At 32.0% G+C, this 25,507-nt stretch overlaps 3 protein-coding genes across 3 annotated transcripts; all 3 read right to left on the reverse strand.

Annotated features, from left to right (window-relative positions):
- Positions 1-7,642: 7,642 nt before the first annotated feature.
- On the reverse strand, positions 7,643-10,902 carry LOC129896490 (uncharacterized). The gene is made up of 6 exons (XM_055972410.1): positions 10,591-10,902; positions 9,677-9,895; positions 9,006-9,172; positions 8,703-8,784; positions 8,519-8,587; positions 7,643-7,980 (listed from the first exon to the last, which is right to left on the reverse strand). Exons 1-6 carry the CDS (start codon positions 10,723-10,725, stop codon positions 7,810-7,812), a joined length of 843 nt encoding a protein of 280 aa, XP_055828385.1. The 5' UTR covers positions 10,726-10,902; the 3' UTR covers positions 7,643-7,809.
- A 2,540-nt stretch (positions 10,903-13,442) lies between these two features.
- LOC129896109 (flavonol sulfotransferase-like) lies at positions 13,443-14,692 on the reverse strand. The gene has a single exon (XM_055971934.1). It carries the CDS (start codon positions 14,594-14,596, stop codon positions 13,628-13,630), a length of 969 nt encoding a protein of 322 aa, XP_055827909.1. The 5' UTR covers positions 14,597-14,692; the 3' UTR covers positions 13,443-13,627.
- Positions 14,693-19,837: 5,145 nt separating this feature from the next.
- Positions 19,838-20,629, reverse strand: LOC129894537 (flavonol 4'-sulfotransferase-like). Its single transcript, XM_055970241.1, has one exon. It carries the CDS (start codon positions 20,627-20,629, stop codon positions 19,838-19,840), a length of 792 nt encoding a protein of 263 aa, XP_055826216.1.
- Positions 20,630-25,507: the final 4,878 nt, after the last annotated feature.

The following is a 25,507-nucleotide window of genomic DNA, read 5'->3' on the forward strand; positions in this document are numbered from 1 at the left end:
GGGTCAGTACGAAATATGTACCGAGTATATAAAGCATAAAATATCATAAAGGAGATCACATCTGAAATAAAGATTCAGGAGTCAAGTATCATAATCAATAAATCACTGTACCTGTGTCTTATAAAATAAAGACATGCATATCATCATCATATATCGTACCTAGCTCGTTATGGGACTCGGTGTCACAATTATATCAATATATCGTCATATGTATATATATACCATACCCGGCCCTCTAGCAAGGGACTCGGTGAATAGAGTAGTGTACACTAATACCGTACCCGGCCTATTATGGGACTCGATGCCATAATCATATCGTCATATCATCATAATATCATATTATCATATCACATACCCGGCCCTCTAGTAAGGAACTTGGTGAATAATGTAGTGGAATCCATACATGATAACATACCCGGCCTATCGTAGGACTCAGTGAATAATACCATAATAATATGCACGAATAAGGTATCATTAGCAACCTTGTGAAATTTGATCATTATCGGAGACTTAATAGAATAAGCAAAACAGTCCATCATTTGAAAACCAAGACAATAGTCATTATGAATCACACCAATTATGGATTATACTAAAATATGAATTATACCACAACATGAGTTATACCAACTAGGATGGCTGGAATCATACACATGAGTCAAGGCATAACAATATAAATTTTTGAAAATCAAGAATGGTAGCCATTCGAGTATATCTACGAATAAGAGTTTCTTTGGAATTTAAGCATACGTCATTCGTTCGTTTCATATGGATCATGCCAAAAGAAGAAAATGTTAACTTTACATACCTTTAGCGTTTATACGTATATGTTGTCCAATATTGTCTCAACCTATATTAAAACGTTAAGCACTATGGTTAAGCTATGGACAAGAATAAAACGTAGTCTATCGTTAGTAGGTTATTTCTAAAAAAAATTGGACAGCACCTCCCCTATACCGCTCACTTTTCCCACTTTCAAACCAGCCATATAATCATCAATCAACATCAACAATCCAAAATATTGATACAAAATAAGATTTATTATTGACAATAAGCCTAGAATATTGCCACCCGACTCATGTTACCAAAGCAGTAAATTCGGAAAGTCAAGTACCTCACGTTGTATCTAAATTTTGAAAATGAAAACGGCAAAACTGGACTTTATGACCTTCATGAAACATTTATATCTCTGTCTTAAGTTTCCAATGCAAAAGAAATCAACTCAAAAATCATTTTCTACAAAGAGATATCATCAAAATACGAACAGCTATACATGAAGGATTTTTCAATCCAGAATCTGGACAGAATTTGTCTTATGATTCATGCTCAGTTTTCGACCTAATAACAGCAGATATAGACTAATACATAAACATAAGAGTTGTAGGTACGTGTATTAGCTTTCCAAAACATGTTTAATATCTAAAATCGAAGATCTACACATTGAGATATTCCATAATTACTACCAGCTACTCAATTCCAAAAACGGGTTTGAACATTCACAATCCTCATACACCTTTTTCCTCCAAATTCAAAAACAACAACTCATCAACAACATCAAAACAATATCAACCATTATTATACATCATCACTAAGATAATTCCATCTATTTAATCTACCTAAAATAACCCCTTAACCCATAACTCTCAACAAATCACCAAACTAGTTTATAATACTATTTTCTCCGTTCTAATTCGTTAAAACTCTAACTAAACTTGTTAACAATAAAAAGGAGACTTTAATATTACCTTAAATTTGCAGCACCACATAAAATCTTCTCCTTATTGGCTGATTTCTAGCTCAAATTGAAGCCAACGCGACGTACAACAATTTTTTCTTCATGAGCTTCGAATTTTGGGACTCGAATTTTGGTCGGATTTAGTTTTTCTCTCAAGAACTTCCCCTCTCTCTCTCTCTAGAAATTTTTCTGGATATTTTCTTAGTCTAAACTATGAAGAAAGACATAGAATTTAGATTAATTTCGTGGGTATTGGGCCTGACCCGAATTAGAATTGGGTTGGGCCGAATTCACTATTTAGTTTGGCCTGTCAGACTTAAAACGTCTATATATTATTATTTCGATATCACATTTCATCCCACGACCTATGGTTGGAAAGATATTTTAATTATCTACAACTTTCATGTTGAGAGTTTTCCCAAATTCTCAAATTATAAAGAGGTTATGGCCTCCCGAAGTCAGCTTACCCGAAACGTAACTCTAAGAAAAACATATTTGATGGCTTCTATTTTGATTTGGCTTAAGGGTCCTTCTTGAGATGTATTTTACTACACATAAATTATTCATATAATTTGGCATCTACAACAAATCATGTCCTTTTAAAATTTAAAATTAAAAGTCCTTGAATTTATAATCGTTAGCTTACGAATAATCCAAAATGCAAAAATACGGAATGTAACAGCGGTGGAGCAATTGGGACATATACCGCACACCCAAATATTCTAAGATGGGATATATTTGGCTCCCTTCCAAACGCCAACTGTAATGGGGAAAATTCATGATAATTTGTTGGCCTTATGCGCACAAGTGCTGCTGCATGCAAAATAGCATGCCCCCATACTGAAATAGGAAATTTTTTCCTCATTAGCAATGGTCTAGCTATCAATTGGAGGCGTTTAATCAATGATTCTCTAGACCATTTTGAGTATGTACATGAGCGACCGGATGCTCAACTTTTATTCCAACCGACATACAATAATCATTAAATGATTGAGATGTGAATTCACCAGCATTATCAAGACGAATTGTTTTTATTGTATAATCTGGAAATTGTGCTCTTAACCTTATAATTTGAGCTAACAATCTCGCAAAAGTCATGTTGCGAGTTGATAATAAGCACACATGTGACCATCTTGTAGATGCATCTATCAAGACCATATAATATTTAAATGGTCCACATGAAGGGTGAATTGGCCCACATATATCACCCTGTATACGTTCCAGAAACGCAGGGGATTCAATCCCAACCTTAGTTGCTGATGGTTTGATAATCAGTTTTCCTTGAGAACAAGCAACACAAGAGAATTCCTTAGATTGAAGAATTTTCTGAATCTTCAAAGTGTGTCTATGTGAATTCTCAATAATTCTGCGCATCATATTATAACCGGGATGGCCCAACCGGTCATGCCAAATGATAAAATCATTAGAATCAGTAAACTTTTTGTTTACAATGGCATGTGATTCGACAGTACCAATATTTGTATGGTACAACCCAGAAGAAAGTGCAGATAATTTTTCGTGCACAATTTTCTTCTCCATATTTATTGTAGTAATATAAAGGTATTCAACTTTTCCTTCATTTGCAGTCTCAATATGATAGACATTTTGGCGAATAACCTTGAAACTTAACAAGTTTCTTTGAAACTTACTACAATATAATGCATTATCAATTACCAATATCGTTCCTCCAGGTAGTAATAAAGCTGCTTTTCCAGAGCCTTCAATTAATTTTGTACTACCAGATATTGTATTGACATATGCCTTTTTCATAATCAAATGACAGAAATATTTCTTTTCTTTTAATATCGTATGAGTTGTGGCACTATCCAAAATGCACATATCTCCATTATTCATCTTGAATCCAATTGAAGACTGATAAATTTATTTATCTTCATAAAATAAAAATGCATTGTAAGAAATAAAATAAGTAACAATTTTGCTAGAAAAATATAAGTCCCTTTTTTTTAAAAGTTAAATTATGGTTATTTAGAATTTAAAAAATTATATGATTCAATTATGATGAATGTTACAATAATTTAGTTTATCGAATTATATACTTATTAACCTTAAATAAATATTATACGTAAGTATTAAAAATAAATATAAAATATTATAAAACATTAATATAATATTATTCATCATGTATATATAATTTGTTTATTGACAAAAATAATACAATCATTATAAATTATTAATGTCTAAAACATTAACAAGAATAAACAATTAGTATAATGACATTAAATAAGGTGAATATTATTTTTAGTAACAATATGATATTAAGATTAAATAATAGCACACTAATAGTAATTAATTACAACATTGTAAAATAGCATAATGTAATAAACAATATACAATTATCATAAAAATGTGGCCTTGATTTTTTTTTTCAAATACATAAACGTAAAAATACAATAATTCGAAGTACATGACAGCATATTGAAAAACATGAAATTAAACATCAATTAAGATCCTTAAAAAAATCTTCAACCTCCAAATGAGTAATATCATTGAGGTCATTAAAATCATCATCCCTTAAAGCCAGATTTGCTTCAATATTATCATTATTCAAAGGCCTTGCCTCAATATTATTTTCGAACGCCAAGTGTGACTCTATCCGAGCATTAGAAGAAGAGGCACCACCTCTATTTGCCTTTCTTTTGAAAAAATTTTGATAAAGTCTTACAAAATGCTCAGGCGTCCGACATTCATTTTTCCAGTGGCCTTTCATACTACAACGATGACAGTTACTTTTTGAAGGACCATTTTGAGAACTGATATTGTTCTCCCTTTTATGTTGACCACCACCTCGACGATTATTAAATCGTCTTCTATCATTGCCACTTCCACACACATTATTGTGGCCATAATTTTTATTTTGTCTTCTTTCAAACTGGCCATGTGCCTTTACCATATTTACCTCCGGTAACGGAGCAGTTCCAGTAGGACGAGCTTCATGATTTTTCATTAAAAGGGCATTATGTTGTTCAGCCACCAGAAGGCATGATATCAATTTAGAGTATTTTTTAAAACCCATTTCACGGTATTGCTGCTGTAATATTACATTTGAGGCATGAAAAGTAGTTAGTGTCTTTTCTAACATGTCCTCATCATTTATAGTTTCCCCACATAATTTTAATTGGGAAGTTATTCTAAATATAGCAGAATTATACTCAATTACAGTTTTAAAATCTTGAAATCGTAAGTGCATCCACTCATAACGAGCCCTTGGCAATACCGTTGCCCTGAGGTGGTCATATCTCCCTTTTAAGTCTTTCCACAATTCAAGTGGATCTTTCACTGTCAAGTATTCCATTTTTAGGCTTTCATCTAGATGATGACGAAGGAAAATCATAGCCTTTGCTTTATCCTGACTTGATGCTGTATTTCCTTCAATTATAGCATCACCAAGACCCTTAGCGGTAAGGTGAATTTCAGCATCAAGTACCCATGACAAATAATTTTTACCAGAAATATCAAGTGCCACAAATTCTAATTTTGACAAGTTTGACATGATGAAAATTAATTTGAAAGTAACAAAGATAACTTAAAAATTAAATTTCTTTAGTAAATATACCTGATATAGAAGTTAATTTTCTGAAAAATTAGAGCTTCGTGCTGATAACGTGTTATAAATTAACTAACTTGACAATTTTATAAAGGAAGAAGAACAAGAGAATATGTATATAGAAAGTATTAATAGAGAGAGTAGTAATATAGAGAGAGTAATAGTAATTCTCTTCTTTTATGTGTTTTGTGTGTTTTTACATTGAAGTTTAAGGCTATATTTATAGCCATATTTACAAGTGGAGGAAAATATTAATGGGCAATTTACCCACTTAAAAAGTAAATGAACTATCCACCATTTTAAGTGGACAACCATTTTACTTGGTTGATAATAATGAGAAGGTTTACTGCAGTATGCTTTTTCAAGACAAAAGTAGTGACAATTGTGTGAAAAGGGTTGGCAAATAAAACGGCATTTTCCTAAAACAAGATACTCCTTTATTCCAAAGTGAATTTTTGAAGCAATACATATATATTAAGAAAATATTTAAAGATATAATTTAAATTATATTTTTTTTTATTATTTTTTATAAAATTATAAATATAATTTTTAGAAATAGTGTAATTTATCTCCTAAAAAATATAAAATTTCAATAAATGAAAAGTCACATATGGAAAAAGTTTTAAATATTTATCTCAAACTTTGAACAATGAAATTTTTTCAAAAATTCACTTAATATAGAATAGAGAGAGTAATTGTTAAATGAATGGAAAAAAAACAATCATAACGAGTTTCATATCTGAACTATTATAATGGCAAAATTTTATTTGAATTATCATCAATTATTTATCATAATATATTTCAATTATTAGTTTTTTGAGTTTAGTATCTGAATTTTTCTAATAAAAAAAAGTAAAAAAATTTATAATTGAGACACTTTAATAAATAATTGATGATAATTTAAATTAAAAAGTCATATTCCTAATAATTTAGATATAAAACTCAAAAATCAAGATGCTTTAAATGTATATATTTTCAAACAGTAAAGATTCTACCTATTCCCTCCATTTTATTTTCTTGACTCATGTTAATTTGGTATGAAGTATACTCCTTGACAAAGTATTTATTAAAAATTTATTTTACTAAATTAATCTTTTTAGCTATGTTTAAAAATTTTAAATTTGAATATTAATATTTATACAATAATTTAATGATATATATAGTACTGAAGCAAAATAATAGAGTAAATTTCTTTTGAATTGTTAAAATGGAAAAGTACTTCATCCAGTATCATTTTAACTGACCCATGTTGACTTGATACGTCCCTTAAAAATATTTATTTATTCATAATTTATTTTACTAAATTAATCTTATTAATTATGTTTTGAAAACCTGAATTTGACTATTATTCCCTCCATCTATCTCTACTTGTATTGACCTAATACACTCCTTAAGTAGCAATAAATGTAATGAAATTTTATAGTATCACTCTTTGAATATTATAAATTTAATGTCTTGGAAAATATATTGAGAAATAACTATAGTGAATAATAAGGACAATGATGAACTAGGTGATAAATTATCTCTTAATATTTTAATTTGGATAAGTAAAAATATACATTTATTTTTAATACGGACAAATAAAAGTGGACGGAGAGAATATGATACTCTATATAATTATTTAATTATAAGGATAATATTGAAAGAAAATATAAATTTCTCTTAATTTACTAAAAAGAGAAGTAAAAAAAATACCTAATTTAGTATAATTGGTGAAGCAAAATAAAACGGAGAGAATATTTGTTTAATAATCCCACTACTCACGTGGTACTTTGTTTTCGTTAGTTCATCAAAACTAATAATATCATTTTCTATAATTATAAATAATTACCATTGAAATTTCTCTTTTACTCGTAATTGAATGAATATATAAGATTGTTTTAAATCATAAATTTTAAAATTTTTTGCTTTTTTCTTTAAATTTTGTGTCTAATTAAATGATGTCACATAAGTTAAAACGGATAAAGTATTTAGTATTTTTATATATATTACGCTTTTGAAAATGATATTAAAATTTTGAAAAATAAAAATTGTATTTGAAAATTTGAAAGAAAGGAAAAGCCAAAAACAGGGGCAAAAAGTAAGTAACAAAAAAAGTGCGAACTCTTCAGTCTTCATGATGGATTTCATGAAAGTAAAATGATTAGTCTATTTTTTAAGTGATAATAATCGTGTTACTATTAAAAAAAAATTGCCTTTTTGATTAGGATGTGAGAATTTTGCCTGAATCCACCTCTGATCATAGTGTGATGATGATTACGAAGAATATAAATGTTTTAATATATACATATATATTTCAGAAAATTAACAAGTTTTATCTACACACCGATTAATTTGGATACAAGTATCATCAACTCGCAGGTTCTACTCTCCCTTTTAAAAAAATACACACTTGAGCTTCATTTCAAGAATGTGTAATTATAAGCACAAGCATTAGTAGTTTTTAAGTAGCATTTTTTTTTAGGTATAATAAATCATCAGGAAAAATTTGAACTCAAAAAAAGAAATGATCTTATTGAAGACCATAAACTAGTAATGCTCCAACACCACCAATACCAGCAATGAGACCAATAATGACACCAATTGGGGGCAATCCTCCTCCAATTGCTTTCCCAGTGTTAACATCATATCTTGCAAACCTCTTCTTTGGTGCTCTACATTGTGGACATGCATAGTCCTCCGGCTGCATCCATCAAATCACAAGTTATATAGTTATTTGTAGATGCACGTAAATATATAACCGCTAAGTGATAAAGGAGTTAGGGGTACAAAGACAAGCATGAAGTTAGCCTAGAGGCAGTCACCCTTCGTACTTGCATACCAAAAAGAGGGCGCTATGTGCTTGGTGCATGGATCTAGTAAGGTGGAGAGTGTAGGCTAAATGGCGGGGCCATTAATTTTTATAATTTGCAATTAGGTCTCCTCTCTACTTTTTATATATGTACAACATTTGTCTTGAAACAAAAGAGTGTTGTAGTTGTCCCACTGACATTATCATCTTGACGAAGAGTTGTAGAGTGGAAAACCTAATCCTACGTCAATTCGACATGGCTCAATTTGGTATGCCGATCCTCTTACTACTCTATACTTATTTCATATCAAAGTATCATATCCGATCTAGTGTTTATAATGTTAAAATGCCAACAATTACAAGGAAGCCTCAGAAAAAGAGATTATAAGCCTGTATTGAAATACAGTTAAAGCAGAGTGCAGAAACTTGCCTGTTCATCGAAAGACTTAGGCAAGGTGTATATGTAACCACAGTCGAGGCAAATGTGTGTTGCTCTGGCCTGAGGACATTGAACTATAGATGATTAGGCAAAGAAACGAATACATAAGGGATGAACATGAAGCAAATACAAATTAGATGTGAGCATCTCCAATGATGCATAGATCAATACTAGCCTTTTGAGCATCGGTTAATTTCCTTCCAAATTGAGGAGGAGCGGGACGCTTGGGCAATCTTTTAACATCTACATCAGCACCTCTGCATCAAAATATCAACCATCACATCTTTTGTTAATAAAGACGTCGTTACTAACATGTAGCCACAAATCTTCTGTCATGGCTAGATTTTGTAATTAGGAAGCGATGTCTTATTTCATAAGAAAGTCCAGGGGTACCTTTTCAGATTAGGATTAATTCTGTTATTTTTTAAATCGTCAAGTTTCACAAGAACAAAATCATCAAAATGTTTCGCTTGCTAACCTGCTAACGACAAAGTAGACAGAATCAGGCTTCGCCTGGATGGCAGTTTTCGTGAATCCAAGTTTATCAGCTGGCCAGAGTTCGTCTCCGAAGAAGCTACTCGTGTAGACTACCTGGTCACCAACCTTAAGCCCTGCCCTTGCAGCATTACCGCCATTCTCTACACCCTAATTCATTCAAAACATAACAACAAAAAAGTTCTTAACAATTCATTTTGTATTAGGCAGCTTTTCCACCAGTCATGTAAAACAGTTTTACATTGTTAGTGTATAAAATGTCATTAGTCGATCCAAAATCGATAGTGGAGCCAAAAATTCCAACAAGGGGACTAAAAATGCCACATTGAGATTTGAATTTGTGACGTAAAGCAACTTTTGAACCCCTTCATCACTACACTGGAATATTTTCTTATGTTAAGGAGATTCAACAATTTCTATATAACCAAAAAAAAGTCATTTGTGTCGCGGGGTATTTTTTTTTTGCCTAAGGGGATTCAATTGAACCCCTTGGGTCCACGTAGCTTCACTACTTGTCCACAATATAGTTCAACCAAAAACAGGCTGATTAAAACTAGTTAATAGTCCATTTTACTTGTGAGAAGTTCTTTAGTAATTGCCTCATTAAAACAGAACGAAATAAATCGACATAATGGAGAGCAACAAATTACAGACCGTAATGACAACTCCACCACCTTGCTTTGGACCTAAAGTGAGTCCCAATGGCTTATCAACTTCAACTTCGATATTCTTTGTAGCAGCAGCTTTTCTTGCAGTAATCTCAAGGCCTCTACTTCCACCAATAGCAATATTCCTCTTACTCTCCGCACCTAAGAACAAATTCGAAACGCTCCTTTTGGCCTCTCGTAGTGATAGCCCTTGAAAACTAGTTTTCTGAAGAGGTAAAATAACTTGACATAAGGTAAAAACACCCAAAATTCAGAACACACCATTGAAAATCAAAAAATAATTTGACATGTTTATCCCATGAAAAGAAATTAAGCCTCCAGGCAGGGGTGGATCCAGGTAAGGCTAAGTGGAACTCAGGGGGTTCGAACTCTCTTCAGCAAAAAATCACACTTTTTACACATTGTTAATTTTTTTAGGTATATATATTAGTTGTTGAACCTTTTCGTTTGTTTATGTATTTACTTATTCATGTTTAGAACTCCTTAGTGAAAATCATGGGTCTGCCACGGCCTCCAAGTGAAGAGGCCTATTGAGACATAACATAACACATTTTGATTATGATATTTGACTAAACATATTTAACCTTCAATTAATGGAAATACACACTTTTGATTGATTTTCTAGTGAATATTCACAAATCTACCACAAATTTTAACCGCGTCACTGCTTAATTACTCATGTGTTAATACTATTGTTCTAAAAGAGTGCAAATATATAATCAAAGTTCAAATGTGTTTAGTCAAATATCACAGAATTTACAAATAATTGGAAGACTAAAAATGCTAATTTACAAATAATTGGAGGACTAAAAATGCTATTATCTTACTTAAATGATTAAAAATATATATATATTTAAATGAGATGATCAACCACTGCGACTATAATGAATTATATTATACCTGGGGTGGAGTGGTGATGATGGATGATTTGAGAGATGGGATGGAGGCATTAGATTTGGTAATGCTAAGGTTTCTTGAATAAGAAACAGAGCAGGAAGAGGAGGCAGCACCAGCAACAACAACACCAGATGCCATGATTTTTGGTACGTTAAATTTTCCACTTAGCGGAGAGAGGAAAATAGTGTGTTTTTGTTTGTTTGGGATGTGGTGTGATGTGTGCCTGTAATTTGGGTTCGTGTCAGCAATTGGAGAAGTTATGTGGAGAGGATAACAATCCAGTGGCAGATAGCTTGGCCTTACAGTTGAGCCACACGCCCCAAATGCACTTTTGTACCTTTTATCTTGTTTTATATATTACTGTTCGGTTGAACTTTTAAAATTGAGTTATTTTTAATAAGAAATTAATTAATTTTTGAAAAAAAAATATATATTTTTAAAAGAGTATTTATGGTAAGAAATAGTTTGTTTTTTATCAATAAACTTCAATAATAATTAATATTTGATCAAGTTTTTTAAAAAAACGATTTCTAAGTGTAATTTTTTTCAAAATACTTTTTTTAAAAATACTATAGTGTTTAGTTTCTGAAAATAGTTTTTGTTATTCTCGAGAAGTACTTATTTTTTCTCAAAAAGCTTGATCAAATACCTTATATATTTAAAATTTTAAAAGGAAAACCTACACTTAGTAGACACAAAAACAAACTAATTATCCGTTCGTAGTCCACCCTTAATTAACTCTCTCTATGTCCTTTTGTTCCAAACAAACTACCCCGCGTGCCTCCTTTCTATTCAAGACCTGATTCGCCTTTATGATACCATTACGATATATATACTATGATGGTATCATTCATTATTTGTGTATTTTTTTCTGAATGTCTAGTCGTTCCTCAATAATACTATAACAATATGCAATATATTGTTATGGTGTTACCGAGTATTTTAGAAGTGTCTCATTAATGATTGAGGATTAACTTGGTGAAATAGTGGTTGTTCCTCAATTATATTATTTCAATATCATGATAATATATGAATATATTGTGGTAGTATCATTCATGTAACATCGAAAAACTTAGGAAAACCTTTATGATACCATCAAAGTATAAATATACTATAATGGTATTATTCTGTGTTTGTGCAATTTTTCCTAAATGTTTGGTTGTTCGTTAATAATACCATAACAGTATGTCATATACTGTTATAGTATTATTGAGGATTTAGAAGCTCCACATTAAAGATTGAGGATTGACTTTGTAAAATATTGGTTATTCTTGACAATTATATCATTTCAATATCATGATTGGTAGTATCATTCATGTACAAATGACGTGGAAAAATCTTTATGATAGCATCACAGTATTATACCGATATGATATCATTCTACATTTGTACAAATTTTCTTGAATGTCTAGTTGTTCCTCAATGATATTACAATAGCATACTATATATTGTTATGATATTATTGAGGATTTAGAAGTTCCACATTAAAGATTGAGGATTAGTTTTGTGAAATAGTGGTTGTTCCTCAATTATACTATTTCAATATCATGATAATATACAAATATATTGTTATAGTAACATTCATGTACCATCGAATAACCTAGAAAAACCTTTTATATATATATATATATACACACTATGAAGGTATCATTTAGTATTTATACAATTTTTCCTGAATTTTCTATTATTCCTCAATGTATTATAACAATATGTTTCTGGTTTCTTCTTTTTCAACTCAATATAGAATTTCACGCTCATATTATTAGATATTTTCAGTAGAGGGAATTCAGATGTAACTGCATACTTGATCTCGATAATTTCAAAAGCAACAATTTTGAATTGATTTGAGATTTGTTTGACTAAATTTTTGTAATTGAAAATAGATTCTATTATTATTGTCTCAACATCAAAGCTGATGTATTGTTGCTTTGAATTCAAACTTTCATGATATTGTAGGAGAATCACAACCTCCTCCACTGATAGAACATTGTGGAATCGAGTGTTGATTTGAATTGGGAAAGGGGTTGCATAGGGGAGAGCAGAGTTTTCTTTTTTTTGAATGGTTGAAGAAAGGAATGTCGCGTGATTTGAGAGTATTAATTGTAAAAGGGTATTTGTCTGTAATCATTTTGTTGCTACGAGACATGGACTTAGTTTTTCCCATTTTAAAAAGGGGAAATTAGATAAAATATCTATTAGGTTATATTTCTTACACAAAAATAAGCCCACTTAAAAAAAATAAGCCATTTATTAAAACAAATGCTCTTTCCTTACAAAATTTCGCCCGCTTCATCATCTTCTTCTTAATTGCTTCTTCTTCTTCTTAATTGCTTTTCTTCCTGATGTTGTTGTTTCTTCTTCTTCTTCTTAATTGCTTTTCTTCCAGATGTTTTTGTTTCTTCTTCTTGTTTCTGTGCTAATGTGAATCGTTTCAAGCGAATTATATATCAAAAGACTTGAAACATAAAAAAAAATTATATCTAAAATTTGAGAGTGATATATACTACATGTATAGTCGATGTATACTTCATATATAGTTATAGCTATATCCAATTTTTTAATTGTATCATAATATATAATCAATATATTACTTATGTATAGATAAGCTATATTATATAGTAAATGTATATACGTAATTTCTATGACTTTTAGCGAGCAAATTTTCATTTTTAAGCATACAGAGGTAGTGGGTATGAGGAGAAATGAGAGAAAATGAATTTGAGGGTGGCGGAAAAACTCAGAAGGCAACGAGTGAATTTAAAGTTATAATGATGAAGAGCAAGTATAATAATTAAATTTAAGGAGAAGTACGAACATTAAAATCTCAACACAAACAACCACAAACGCCATCTCAACACAAACGACCAACTAAGCACCCCAACTAAAAGCTAGTATTATTACAGATACTGGTAACAACTGCAGAACAATTACATTTGCAAACAAAAATAGCTTACGACTGATTGGTGAAACAAGTACACAATTATTTGTTTATCTCTTACAACTATGGAACAAAGCACAACGAATTTTTGATATTGTTGGACTAACAATTCAAACCAGTCCCACCAAGTTTCTGTTTTATGATTTCATCCAACTGTTGAGCCATTTCTACAGTTAGATGATTTCTCCAATCTCCAACTTCACCTTTCCTCAAGAAATGCCGGTTCTCAACAGCATAGTGTGAACCGAATTTTTGCACTCCGGTCTTATTCACTTCCAAACTGCTCAAATTCTCAAAGCTACAAAGCCTTACAATCTTCTGCACGACCTCTTCTCTCTCTTCTTCTAAGCAAAATGGCTTATCCAAGAACTTAGCCAATTTGGTAACACAGACAACAGGGTCTTTCTTCATGTCTTCGTAATTCAAAAAAAGTACCTTGTCTGGATTTTCCAAGCTTGCATTCCAATAACCCAATACATGATCCCAAAAGGGACCATAATGTGATACCCCTTTGCAAAACAGATCAAACGCCTCTTCCATTGGAAAAGAAGGCAGATCTTTTGGTCTTAATTTTTTCATATAATGCCAATTTGAGATGAAAACATCCTTAGCCTCGCGAAAGACGTACACAATCTTGCAACCAAAAGACATGACAGATATTGGTAACAAAGAATAAGGAATGTGTGTTGCAAAAAGGCAATGCGGAGAAGATGAAATTCGATAATCATTGTAGGAAGCTTCATCTCGTATGATGGCTTCCAAGTAAGGAAGGTTATCATGGGGGGCATTGGTAAGTAAAGGGTGAGAGGAGAAATCGAATCGATCACGATTCATGATGGCAAAAGTTAGGGCCTTGAACCATGTTGTTCCTGATTTTGGTGAAGTAGCTAGAAAAATATCTGTGGGTTCAGTTTTGAAGCATTGTTGCGTACTCTTAACTCCCTTAAGAGCTCCCAAAGTGAAACAAAAGGACTTATATTGGTAAAGATGCTCAGTTCTCCAGCCTTTTTCTTTGGGAAGTCTTGTGAGCATATCATTTTCATCATCGTGTTGTGAAATTGATATGTCCATGGGAGGTAGATTATATAAACTCTACACCAAATTAATTCCTAGTGTTCATAAGCTTGAATTGGAGATGAAGCCACTCATCAGCTTCAATTTATAATGTGAAGAGGAAAACAATCCAGTGGTATATTCACACGCCCCCACTGAACTACTTGCACTACTGTACCTTCTGCTCCCTCTGTTCTTTTTTAATCGTCACGTTGCGTTTTTCGAAATATAATTTTTCTAAATTTAAAATTAAATTAAAAAAGGGCAGCCCGGTGCACTAAAGCTCCCGCTATGCGCGGGGTCCGGGGAAGGGCCTGACCACAAGGATCTATTAAAATTAAATTAAATTACATTAATTTGATATTTTAAAATAAAAATAATAATATTAAAAAGCTATACGAAAACTACTATAAATTACAATTTTTGAATAGGGCATATTGATATCATCGCAAGAAAAATAAATGGGAACAAGAAAATTCATGTACCGTGTACGTGTCCAAATTCATGCATGGGTCTCTAATAAGGTTCAGAGAAACAATCACATGAATGCATATTTACACACAACTGAGGAATGAGCTTACATGCAAAATGTCCGTGCCTTGGATTTGATGATGAAGTTGGAAAATGAGCTTTCTTCAAAAAAGGATCAACCACATGCATCATAAAATAATTATAAGTATTTTATCCTAGAGCATGCACTCCACATGTCTCAACCAAGTTGTTATAGTAACAGAGTCACCAATTTAATCAAGGTATGCAAAATTAAATATATATTTATAATAGTTAATATTTAAATTTTTGTACATCAAGGTGTACGCCGAATTATCCTTTCTTTTAGGTGGCTCATGTTGGGGGAGGAAACACCACAACTAAAGTTTGATATGACAATAAATATGAAAATAAATTGAATACGAGAATTTTACGTGAAAACCCCTCTAACTGATAGAAGGAAAAAACCACGAGGTAGAAGGATCTCACTATAAAAATATGGAGTACAAAGCTCTCAAATACAAGGAGAAAACAACAATTAACACTTCTCTCTTGTAAAAGGAGCAACTACTAAAGAGGACACTCAAGACTACAATATTTATCTTGGTGTATAACTCTCTTTGTATTTTTACTCTTTTTTTCTGGGATGATCTAAATGAGGGCAGGAGGCCCTCTATTTATAGGCGGAAGAAAAACGCGTAAACGCGTTTTCAAAAATGTGTAAAGATTTATTGGCAACAACCAAGTCAAAAAAGGGTTGCTGCCAACTTTGACAAGTTAAAAATGCTGGCAGCCCTTTTTGACTTCTCTTCCTCTAGCATTGGCAGCCCTTTTTGACTTCTCTTCCTCTAGCATTTTCTAGCATTCTCCCACTTGAAGATTTAATTGAGAATCAATTAACTCTTCATACCATCCTTTCGACCCAAATTACTGCAATATTACGTTTCTGCTAGGCTAATAGAAGATCGACATCATTTAAACTTGTTATTGTTGATCGGCTTCGTAAACATATCTGCTAGGTTGTCATTAGTGTGAATTTTCTGAATATCCACACTGCCTTTTTCCACCTTCTCACGAACAAAGTGATACTGAACTCATATGTGCTTTGTCCTAGAGTGAAATGCCGGATTCTTTGCAAGATGCAAAGCGCTCTGACTGTCACAAAACAGAGCAACCTTCTCTTGTTTGTGCCCGAGCTCCTCCAATAACATCAGCATCCATATTGCCTCTTTGCTAGCTTGTGTAGCTGCTACATATTCTACTTCCGTCGTAGATGTTGTCACGATAGATTGCAGTTTTGAAACCCAGCTTACAGCTCCTCCACCAAGAGTAAATACATAACTTGTGGTGGACTTGCTTTTATCAAGATCACCTACATAATCTGAATCAACATAACCTTTAACAGTAAAATCTGATCCTCCATAACACATTGCAATATCTGAGGTACCCTTGATATATCTAAAGATCCTCTTAATAGTATTTCAATGCCCTCTATCAGGATTAGCCATGTATCGACTAACCACTTCCACTGTTTGTGCAATGTCAGGTCTTGTACATACCATGGCGAACATTAAATTTCCCATTGCTGATGCATACGGTACTCGAGACATCTCCATCCTCTTTACTTCATTGCTAGGACTCATACTTGAGGATAACTTGAAATTAATAGGAAGTGGGGTAGAAATTGACTTACAGTCTTGCATCTTGAAGCGTCTCAAGATTTTCTTCAAGTAGTTCTTTTGAGAAAGTCAAATCTTTCTATTATTTCTATCTTTGTGAATTTGCATCCCTAAAATCTTGTTTGCTGGTCCCAAGTCCTTCATTTCAAACTCTCTAGTCAACTGTGCCTTTAAATTTGTGAGACGATCTTTGTTGGGGCCTGCTACCAACATGTCGTCAACATACAACAACAAAATAACAAAATCTTCATCACTAAATCTCTTGTAATAAACACAAGGATTCGAACTATGTCTGTTGTATCCAAGGCTTATAATGAAGGAATCAAATCTCTTATACCAACATCTCGGTGCCTATTTGAGACCGTATAGAGATTTATTCAGCCTGCAAATCAAGTTCTCTTTTCCTTGTTCTTCAAAACCTTCTGGTTGGAGCATGTAAATTTCTTTTTCAAGTTCTCCATGAAGAAATGCAGTTTTGACATCTAACTGCTCCAAGTACAAGTCAAATGTAGCACACATCGCCAGGACCACTCGAATTGTTGTGAGTCGAACCACCGGAAAAAATATCTTATTGAAGTCTATACCTTCTTTCTGAGCGAATCCTTTTACCACCAATCTTGCACGATACTTCTCCACTTGATCATTACCATTGCGTTTGAGTATCTCATATTTCCTTCGCTGTCCGCTTTTCCGTCACACTAAACAATACTTGATCGGCTAGTATCAAGTGTAGATCAGCTACTGCATTGCTGTCTATGTCATTCCACTTGCTGTCATCAGCAAAGTCTGCGGGCCTGCCTTCGATTGCAGCTAAGCAATTGTCTTTTCTCAATATCGCTTTTATTTTCATTTTTCACAATGAGAAATTAGTCACATTGAACTTTTCAATATCAAACTTTGTTGTACTCGACATTGTTATTTGCTTCACACCCTTCTAGATCATTTCTGAATATTTTTGCGAACAATCGTGACAAACTGTATCGTCATCGAAATTTACTATTCATGTGAATAGTACTATTCACCGAATTTTACTATTCACGAAAATTTACTATTCACGAATAATACCTTCGCATAAAACAGATAGAATAACCGAGGACTCTGATACCACTGTTGGGGGGAGAAAACACCACAACTAAAATTTAATTTGATGATAAATAAAGAAAATAAATTAGACACGAGAATTTTATGTGGAAACCCTCAAACAAATAGAAGGAAAAAACCACGGGGTAGAAGGATCTCACTATAAAAATATGGAGTACAAAGCTCTCAAATACAAGGAGAAAACAACAATTAACACTTCTCTCTTGTAAAAGGAACAACTACTAAAGAGGACATTCAAGACTACAATATTTATCTTGGTGTATAACTCTCTTTGTATTTTTACTCTTTCTTTCTGGGATGATCTAAATGAGGGCAGGATGCCCTCTATTTATAGGCGGAAGAAAAACGCGTAAACGCGTTTTCAAAAATGTGTAAAGATTTATTGGCAACAACCAAGTCAAAAAAGGGTTGCTACCAACTTTGACAAGTTAAAAATGCTGGCAGCCCTTTTTGACTTCTCTTCCTCTAGCATTTTCTAGCATTGGCAGCCCTTTTTGACTTCTCTTCCTCTAGCATTTTCTAGCAGCTTCGTCCATGAGTTTATAAGTTTTTGTAGCTACTAGCTTATAAGCTTAGCTAGGAAAATCGCAATTTTCTTCATTGATAGAATGTTGTGGAATCGAGTATTTATTTGAACTGGGAAGGGGATTAGAGTTTTTTTAAAAAAAATTATTGAAGGAAGGAAAGTCGCGTGTTTTGGGATATTAATTATAGGGGGTTATTTGTATGTAATCATTATGCAATGCATGTTATTTTTAATATATCAAATCAAATAATACATTAGAAATAATTTCTGCGTAGTTAATGCAAGAATAATTAATGCAAACATTACTAGCTAATATATTTTATTTAGCGAGTAATTTCCCTGAACAATCACTCATGTTTGGAAAATTGCTTAGGAATATGGATGGTTAAAAGAAATTGTAAAAAGGAATAATTTGACATGTCATCTTATTAGGAGGGAGAAAAATGTTTTCATTGTATTAAGTATATTTTGGGAAAAATAGAAATAGTGGGTGGTATTGTAATCTTAGGGAAAAAAAAGTGATATTCTAGGCAATTTCCCAAACATGGGTGATTGGGAAATTACTCTTTACTTAACATTATTCTTATATATCCTACCAAATAATTTTAAATGTTTTTAATGCATACATTAGCATGTTTAAAGACTGATCAACTACCCCTCAAAACCTTTTTTTTAAATAAATATTTTTATATTTATGGAGGGTATTTTTATAAATAAACATTTTTAAAAAGAATTATTCAATGCCAGTTATTTTTAATACACCAAATTAAATATTGTATAAAAAATAATCTCTATATAATTAATATAAGCATAATTAATACAAATATAATTGATATACTCTATTTAACATTAATTCTATACCCCCAACAATAAAAATTGTGTACATTTTACTCATGTACTACAGCATAGTGACCTTTCACAGGCCCCCAAGGTTATAATTCTCATCGTTGCTTGTCAACTTTTAGAATTGGAATGCCATGTTAACTGTTAAGTGTCAAGTCATTCTTTTTCTTGCTGCAATTAATATCCCTAAGAATAAGCTTCTACACCAACAACATTTGCATATAAATAAACTTTAAAGTTTAGTGAAAGTGAAACTGGGTATTTATTTTATCAAAATCAAAAGATATGACAGTGGATTAAATAAGTTTACAACCATAAGACATTACAGATATTGGTAACAACTGCAGAACAATTACATCTGATAGAGTCAAAACTGGAGCTGAAACAAGTAGTCTTTTTTTAACTCTTGAAAACTCTCCTCACAAGATTCTGACTGATTTTTGATATTGTTGGACTAACAATTCAAACCAGTCCCACCAAATTTCTGTTATATGATTTCATCCAACTGTTGAGCCATTTCTACAGTTAGATGATTTCTCCAATCTCCAACTTAACCTTTCCTCAAGAAATGCCGGTTCTCAACGGCATAGTGTGAACCGAATTTTTGCACTCCTGTCTTATTCACTTCCAACTGCTCAAATTCTCAAAGCTACAAAGCCTTACTATCTTCTGCCCGACCTCTTCTCTCTCTTCTTCTAAGCAAAATGGCTTATCCAAGAACTTAGCCAATTTGGTAACACAGACAACAGGGTCTTTCTTCATGTCTTCGTAATTCAAAAAAAGTACCTTGTCTGGATTTTCCAAGCTTGCATTCCAATAACCCAATTCATGATTCCAAAAGGGACCATAATGTGATACCCCTTTGCAAAACAGATCAAACGCATCTTCGATTGGAAAAGAAGGTAGATCTTTTGGTCTTAAATTTTTCATATAATGCCAATTTGAAACGAAAACATCCTTAGCCTCGCGAAAGACATACACAATTTTGCAACCAAAAGACATGACAGATATTGCTAACAAAGAATAAGGAATGTGTGTTGCAAAAAGGCAATGCGGAGAAGATGAAATTCGATAATCATTGTAGGAAGCCTCATTTCGTATGATGGCTTCCAAAAAAGGAAGGTTATCATGGTGGCCCTTGGTAAGTAAAGGGTGAGAGGAGAAATCGAATCGATCACGATTCATGATGGTGAAAATAAGGGCCTTGAACCATGTTGTTCCTGATTTTGGTGAAGTTAGAAAAATATCTGTGGGTTCAGCTTTGAAGCATTGTTGCGTACTCTTAACTCCCTTAAGAGCTCCCAAAGTGAACCAAAAAAAATTTATATTGGTAAAGATGCTCAGTTCTCCAGCCTTTTTCTTTGGGAAGGAGTGTGAGCATATCATTTTCATCATCTTTTTTGTATTCACCATCGTGTTGAGAAATTGACATGATGAACATGGAGGAGGTAGGATTTGATAAACTCTACACCAAATTTATTCTTAATGTTCACAAGCTTGAATTAGAGATGTACCTACTCATCAGCTTCAACTTATAAAAGTTTGAATTAGACATGTACCTACTTATCAGCTTCAACTTATAAAAATTTGAATTAGACATGTACCTACTCATCTGCTTCAACTTATAAAAGCTTGAATTAGACATGTACCTACTTATCAGCTTCAACTTATAAAAGCTTGAATTAGAGATGTACCTACTCATCTGCGTCAACTTATAAAAGCTTGAATTAGAGATGTACCTACTCATCTGCTTCAACTTATAAGAGCTTGAATTAGAGATGTACATACTTATCTGCTTCAACTTATAAGAGCTTGAATTAGAGATGTACCTACTCATCTGCTTCAACTTATAAAAGCTTGAATTAGAGATGTATCTACTCATCTGCTTCAACTTATAAGAGCTTGAATTAGAGATGTACCTACTCATCTGCTTCAACTTATAAAAGCTTGAATTAGAGATGTATCTACTCATCTGCTTCAACTTATAAGAGCTTGAATTAGAGATGTACCTACTCATCAGCTTCAATTTATAAAAGTTTGAATTAGAGATGTACCTACTCATCTGCTTCAACTTATAAGAGCTTGAATTAGAGATGTACCTACTTATCAGCTTCAACTTATAAAAATTTGAATTAGAGATGTACCTACTCATCAGCTTCAACTTATAAAAGCTTGAATTAGACATGTACCTACTTATCAGCTTCAACTTATGAAAGCTTGAATTAGAGATGTACCTACTCATCTACTTCAACTTATAAAAATTTGATTTAGAGATGTACCTACTCATCTGCTTCAACTTATAAGAGCTTGAATTAGAGATGTACCTCCTCATCTGCTTCAACTTATAAGAGCTTGAATTAGAGATGTATCTACTCATCTGCTTCAACTTATAAGAGCTTGAATTAGAGATGTACCTACTCATCTGCTTCAACTTATAAAAGCTTGAATTAGAGATGTATCTACTCATCTGCTTCAACTTATAAGAGCTTGAATTAGAGATGTACCTACTCATCAGCTTCAACTTATAAAAATTTGAATTAGAGATGTACCTACTCATCAGCTTCAATTTATAAAAGTTTGAATTAGAGATGTACCTACTCATCTGCTTCAACTTATAAGAGCTTGAATTAGAGATGTACCTACTCATCTGCTTCAACTTATAAGAGCTTGAATGAGAGATGTACCTACTCATCAGCTTCAACTTATAAAAGCTTGAATTAGAGATGTACCTACTCATCAGCTTCAACTTATAAAAGCTTGAATTAGAGATGTACCTACTCATCAGCTTCAACTTATAAAAGTTTGAATTAGAGATGTACCTACTCATCAGCTTCAACTTATAAAAGTTTGAATTAGACATGTACCTACTTATCAGCTTCAACTTATAAAAATTTGAATTAGACATGTACCTACTCATCTGCTTCAACTTATAAAAGCTTGAATTAGACATGTACCTACTTATCAGCTTCAACTTATAAAAGCTTGAATTAGAGATGTACCTACTCATCTGCTTCAACTTATAAGAGCTTGAATTAGAGATGTACCTACTCATCAGCTTCAACTTATAAAAGCTTGAATTAGAGATGTACCTACTCATCAGCTTCAACTTATAAAAGCTTGAATTAGAGATGTACCTACTCATTAGCTTCAACTTATAAAAGCTTGAATTAGAGATGTACCTACTCATCTGCTTCAACTTATAAGAGCTTGAATTAGAGATGTACCTACTCATCAGCTTCAACTTATAAAAGTTTGAATTAGAGATGTACCTACTCATCAGCTTCAACTTATAAAAGCTTGAATTAGAGATGTACCTACTCATTAGCTTCAACTTATAAAAGCTTGAATTAGAGATGTACCTACTCATCTGCTTCAACTTATAAAAGCTTGAATTAGAGATGTACCTACGCATCAGCTTCAACTTATAAAAGTTTGAATTAGAGATGTACTTACTCATCTGCTTGGTGTGAGCCACACGCCTCCACCATAGAGCTGTGCAAAAATCGAACCGATCGATAAATCGAATCAAAAAAAGTGTTATTGGTTTATTGTTATTGGGTTAACGGTTATTTAATGATTTTATAAAAAAAATTATTGGATTATCGATTTGGTATTGACTTTTCAATATTGGTTTATTGAGTAAATCGATAACCCATTAAGACTATAATAATTTACTATATTTTAATATTTACTCATACACAACTATCAAATAAAAAAATTACTATATCATACTATTAGTGCTCTATACAATTCACACATCACTATATTTACCCTTTAGGCTTTGCCGTTTTAGGTTCACAACGTCAAAACTCAAAAACTAAAAACGGCGGCGGCTATGGTTTGCAAGTTGCAACGACGACGGCAAGGGCTAGACGACAACTAGGATTGTGAATTGTGAGTCTAATTTCACTCTTTTTTTTACTTCTCTTCTTCCCTTTTCTGATTTCTCCTCTTCTCCGTGCCCACTTTCTCAAAAAACTCGACTTCTTTGGTAAATTCGACTTTGCTGGTAAAAGAATTAGGAAATTATTTCATCCTAATTGGGGGTAAATCTAATGAGCATTTGAATATTTTCCTTAAGAAACTCTTTTTCCTTTTTCAATAATGTTTAAGATTTTCAAAAATTGTAAGAGAAGTCGTATATTTGTTTTGAAAGCATTTTCTTATTGGTTAAATCAAAAATCGAACCGTTAAAGATTCAAAACTAATAAATCGAAAATCGATAACAAATATCTTATCGATTTGGTTATCGGTTTAGTGTTTTTAAAAGTTGAAAACCGATAAATCGAACCGATAATACTTAAAATCGAATTGACCGATACACACCCCTACTGTATTACTGTACCTTCTACTCGCTCCTGTTCCTTTTTAATTTAACTAAATTAGTTACATTAATTCGATATTTTAAAATAAATAATTATATATCTAAAAACTATATGAAAAGTACTATAAATTGTAAAAAAAATTTATATCAATATAATAAAAAATTAAATTTTAAAATGTTAGTAAAAGTTTATATTGTTTGATTTTCAAAAAAAAACTATGATAACTAAAAATAAATGAAGAGAGTATCTGTTTTACCGTCAGTTTCATCAAACTTCTAAAATCTTTCTATTTTGAAATATATTTTTCGGTAAAAAGTAATTTATATTTGATTAATAAATTTTAAAAATATTTTTGAGCGGCAATTAATATTTGACCAAAGTTTTAAAAAGCTGCTACTGTGTGTTTTTTTTCAAAAATTACTTATTAAACAAGTGTTTTTAAGAAAATAATAACTTTTTGCTTCTGAAAAATAATTTTTATTATTTCTCAATTGGTTGATCAATCCCCTGATTTTCTCTCTTTTTTTTCACATACTTTTCACAAAAATCTGATATTCATCCTCATCTCTCTCGATTTTCTCTAACTAATATATAACAATTTTATCCAATTATTGAATTATCAGTCCGCATTATTTATCATGGTAATTACTTTTAAAATCCAACTAAAATTCCTATCGTATTGTAAAATTTTTAGTAATTGTGTATTTTTTTCTATTATTCACTTTTTTCTTAGCGTGGAGATAGAATGAAGACCACATGACAATGAAACTATTGGTATGAGAGGTGAAGTCAAAATTTTAACTTCATGGAATTTCTCATTGTTGTTTCTTTGTCATTTATATCAAATAGCAATTATATGCATTGAGGTACTAATTTTTTTTTATATATTTAATGTATGAAATTGATATATAAATTGATTTTAATAGTATTAGTTAAAGTTAATTTTGAAAATCATATCATATACTCATTACATACAGTAAATGATATTTCTGTTGGTTACTGTAAGAATTGATATGTAACAAGATATATACTCATTCTATTTAGTATGAAAATTGTATATAAACTGGTAACCTTGATTTATTTATTTTTTTTAAAAAAATAGATTTTAAGATTTATGAAATTTGTATATATAAGATGTTAATCCTAAATGATGCAGTCCTATACGTATTTCGTAGTGTATGAAAATGGTATAAAAGCTGGTAACCTTCTTTTTGATAAAGTAATCTTTTTGCAATCAATGTTTATACAAATTGCATTTGAATAACAACTCCATAAACTAAATGCTTTTCTATTGACATTCATCTTCTTCTTTTTTTGGTTATAAAGTGGCATATTATATATAATAGATTAGTGCAAAAGAGTTCCGCTTGGAGAAGTGGTATTAGTGAGAGTTTGTGCCATATTGTGGCTTAGTACGTGACTATTACATGTAGAGAGTTTTTCAGAGTACATAGTTTTAATTGTGTCTGTCTACACTGTCTTAGCTGCATACACAGGTGGAACAATCAAAATGGGGGGTCTTGCAAAAGAGGTGGACTTTACTCCTTCCTTGCTTAGCATGTCAGGCACTTTATTCTGCTCCCTGAGGATGTGGGTTGGTAGTGCTGCTCTCAGCTGCAACATTAGAAACCTGCACTCATCAAGGATGGTAGAATAGAGTAAGTTGTCTTGAGTGATATCGAGGGGGGTAAGGTTGTGTTTGAGAGCTAAGGAGAGCTAAGGGGGCTAAGGTTGTGTTCGAGTAGCAGTTTACATGTCATATTATCAGTGGCAGATCCAGAATTTTCACTCAGAGGATTCGAAAAAAGTTTGGTTTTGGGGGTTACAAGTCTCTAATTCACTATTCCAGCACTTTCTTTTTAAAAAAATAATCATAGTTGGGTAGTAGTCTCGTGGCTGTTTCGGAAATTAAATGAAAAAAATGACAAAAGTTAAATGTTAAAAATAAATGGAAAAAAATTAATAA

Source organism: Solanum dulcamara, chromosome 7, assembly GCF_947179165.1.
Source record: "Solanum dulcamara chromosome 7, daSolDulc1.2, whole genome shotgun sequence".
In the NCBI taxonomy this organism is placed as follows: Eukaryota; Viridiplantae; Streptophyta; class Magnoliopsida; order Solanales; family Solanaceae; genus Solanum; species Solanum dulcamara.

Excerpts from the sequence above, each read along its gene's own strand:
- LOC129896490 (XM_055972410.1), bottom strand. The coding sequence starts at position 10,725 with ATGGCATCTGGTGTTGTTGTTGCTGGTGCTGCCTCCTCTTCCTGCTCT. Across the intron at positions 8,588-8,702 it reads AATTAACCGATGCTCAAAAG|GCCAGAGCAACACACATTTG; the intron begins GCTAGTATTGAT and ends CAATGTCCTCAG. Across the intron at positions 7,981-8,518 it reads CTAAGTCTTTCGATGAACAG|CCGGAGGACTATGCATGTCC; the intron begins GCAAGTTTCTGC and ends TGATGGATGCAG.
- LOC129896109 (XM_055971934.1), bottom strand. The coding sequence starts at position 14,596 with ATGGACATATCAATTTCACAACACGATGATGAAAATGATATGCTCACA.
- LOC129894537 (XM_055970241.1), bottom strand. The coding sequence starts at position 20,629 with ATGGTGAATACAAAAAAGATGATGAAAATGATATGCTCACACTCCTTC.